The sequence below is a fragment of the Myotis davidii genome, unplaced genomic scaffold (assembly GCF_000327345.1).
Source record: "Myotis davidii unplaced genomic scaffold, ASM32734v1 scaffold399, whole genome shotgun sequence".
NCBI lineage: Eukaryota > Metazoa > Chordata > Mammalia > Chiroptera > Vespertilionidae > Myotis > Myotis davidii.
In genome coordinates, this window is record NW_006292094.1 from 6582281 (window position 1) to 6585108 (window position 2828).

At 62.3% G+C, this 2828-nt stretch overlaps 1 protein-coding gene across 1 annotated transcript in view; it reads left to right on the forward strand.

Moving 5' to 3' along the window:
* The window catches only part of GNA12 (guanine nucleotide binding protein (G protein) alpha 12), a gene marked incomplete at its 3' end in the record, with an annotated part of 15175 nt that extends 12349 nt beyond the window's left edge, over nt 1-2826 (forward strand). The window contains exons 3-4 of the mRNA XM_015565154.1: nt 845-895; nt 2395-2826. Of these exons, the coding sequence (XP_015420640.1) occupies nt 845-895; nt 2395-2826 (483 nt within the window). The remainder of the gene's footprint in view (nt 1-844; nt 896-2394) is intronic.
* Between the last annotated feature and the right edge of the window lie 2 nt (nt 2827-2828).

Genomic DNA, 2828 nt, shown 5'->3' on the forward strand with positions numbered 1-2828 from the left:
AGAGGCAGGGGGTGCAGACAAAGCAAGAACAGGACAGCAGCAGGCGGACGCACTGCCTCCGAGTCCCGGACCCTGGCTTCCCCGCCGCCAGGGCTGCGTGCGGGAGGGGAGGGCCTGCAGTCACGTGGCGGAGGCGGCTGCCGGAGGGGAGGTGTCTTTCTCCCTGGAGCTGCGGGTGCCTTTCCATGCCGGCCGCTCGCCTCCCAGAGCAGACGGAACCAGTCAGCGCCCACAGCCTCCTGGCGTGGGGGGGGCGGGGGGGCTGCATCTGCTCAGCGTGCCCTGTGCCCTGTGCTCCAGCAGGAAGACTGTCCCACCCTCAGACAAGTCAGCCAGAGGCCTTCTGTAGAATGGGAGGCCGGCCCTTCCCGAAAGGAAGTGGACTCTGGGTGCTTCCCCTGGGCCCGCTGGGTCCTGTCCTCCGGCTCCTTTTCCTCTTTATGAGCCGCAGCTCGCGTGACCTCGTTCCTCCCACTCGTTCCCTCCGAGGTCTCGATGGCGCTGCCGCGGGTGCAGGTTGTGCCCCTTGCTTTTCCCAAGACGCAGCCGCCTCCCGCAGAGCCTCAGTGAAGGAGCAGAGCCCGAGGCCTGTGAGAGCCCCGGGCCGCGAGAGCTGGGCTCCAGTGACCTCTCACAGTGCGCATCCCTGGGGGGCGTGCACTCCCGCCATCCTCCTCCTCAGGGAAACGTGTGCTGCTTTTCACTGACCGCTTCCTCCAGGTGCGCCTCGTACCCCGCCATGCCACTGCCTCGGTGGCCCAGCACCTCGCCCTCGCGAGCTCTCCTGTCGGCCGGGCTGGGGCTCGCAGCTGACTGAGCTCTGACTGTTCTTCCTCCGCGACAGGGCGAGTCGGTGAAGTACTTCCTGGACAACCTGGACCGGATCGGCCAGCTGGTGAGTCAGACCCGCCCGCGACAGAACAACGCGGCTCCGGTGGCTGGGGCTTCGCCGGACTGAGGAGCCGGCTGCTGCGCCCAGTGACCATGGAGGGGACGAAGCCACGGCCGTGCGGGAAGGGCCACCCGTTCCCTTGAGGGAACTCCACTCCTGCCCATAGACCGCCAGTCCTGCTGACTCACACGGGAGGCGGTGTTTCTGCCGAAGCCCTTCGCCCAGACCCCGTCAGGGAGGCGGGCATTGTGACGTTTTATTGTGGAAGATTCAAACGTGTACCAACACAGAGTTAATGAGCCCTGGCTGGTCTGGCTCCACAGATAGAGCGTCGGCCTGCGGACTTGAGGGTCCCAGGTTCGATTCTGGTCAAGGACACGTACCTCAGTTGCAGGCTCTGGCATTAGGCAACCAATCGATGTGTCTCTTTCAAAGCGATCTTTCCCTCTCTCTGTCTCTCCCCCTTCCACTCTCTCTAAAAATTAGGGGGGAAAGATCCTCAGGTGAGGATTAACAATAGCAGCTAACTAATTAATTAATTTTAAAAAGAAAGCTGCTTAAAAAAAACAGTCCATGAAACCCCAGGTTGAACAATGATCACTTGTGATCGGTCTTGTTCCATCAGCCCCACCCCCTCCCAGGGACATACCCATCGTTACATTATTTCATTGATAATACGTGAGAGCCTGTCTCCGAAAGGTAAGACTTCAGAAATCAAACCCACACACCACCGTCGCTCCCGGAAAACGGCAGCCATTCCTAACGCCAGCGGCCGAGGCTTTCCTGGCTTCTCGCGTGCATCCGTGTGGAGGCCGCCACTCCCGCCGCCAGTCAGCATCCTCACAAGCCCACGGGCAGGTCCCTCACTCAGACCGCTTCCCCTGCGGCTTCTGGCTCCGGTGTCTGCCCTGCGGATTGGTAGCTGGTCCTGAGGCGTTGCTGTCCCTGTTGGGTTTGGGGAGACTGTAGCCTGAGCACCCACCTGGGGGTCACGTGGGTCGCAAAGGGGTGACTCCGGGCCCTGAGACTTCCCACGCCCGCCTGCCCGCAGCTGAAGCCCTGAAGCTCCCCCTCCAGGAACACCCTGGAGGTGCTGGTTCCCAGCGAGGCTTGGGATGCATTAGCTCTGGAGGTTAGGGGAGTAACGGTAGCTGTGGCGCAGAAACAAAGAGACGGCTGTTCCTGTGGTGAAGACCGAGGGCAGGTGTTCCCCGGTACCTGCCCTCCCGTGACTCCTGCGGGCGGCAGCATCCCCCCGCCCGCTGATCCCGGCACCGCTCGCGTTCTACCAGCCAGTGTGGCCTTTGGTATTTGGTGCGACTTCTCCAAGCCCCTGGGACAGTCTCTCCTCCCAGCCCCTGTTCCCTGCCCTCTCTAAGCTCTCCTCCCCCTCCCTAAGCTCTCCTCCCCCCTCCCGAAGCTCTCCTCCCCCTCCCTAAGCTCCCGACCCCCTCCCTAAGTGCCTGCCCCCCTCCCTAAGCGCCCGACCTCCTGTCTTGCAGAACTACTTCCCCAGCAAGCAGGACATCCTGCTGGCCAGGAAGGCCACCAAGGGCATCGTGGAGCACGACTTCGTGATCAAGAAGATCCCCTTCAAGATGGTGGACGTGGGCGGCCAGCGGTCCCAGCGCCAGAAGTGGTTCCAGTGCTTTGACGGGATCACGTCCATCCTGTTCATGGTGTCCTCCAGCGAGTACGACCAGGTGCTCATGGAGGACCGGCGCACCAACCGGCTGCTGGAGTCCATGAACATCTTCGAGACCATCGTCAACAACAAGCTCTTCGTCAACGTGTCCATCATCCTCTTCCTCAACAAGACGGACCTGCTGGTGGAGAAGGTGCGCAGCGTGAGCATCAGCAAGCACTTCCCCGACTTCCGCGGCGACCCGCAGCGGCTGGAGGACGTGCAGCGCTACCTGGTGCAGTGCTTCGACCG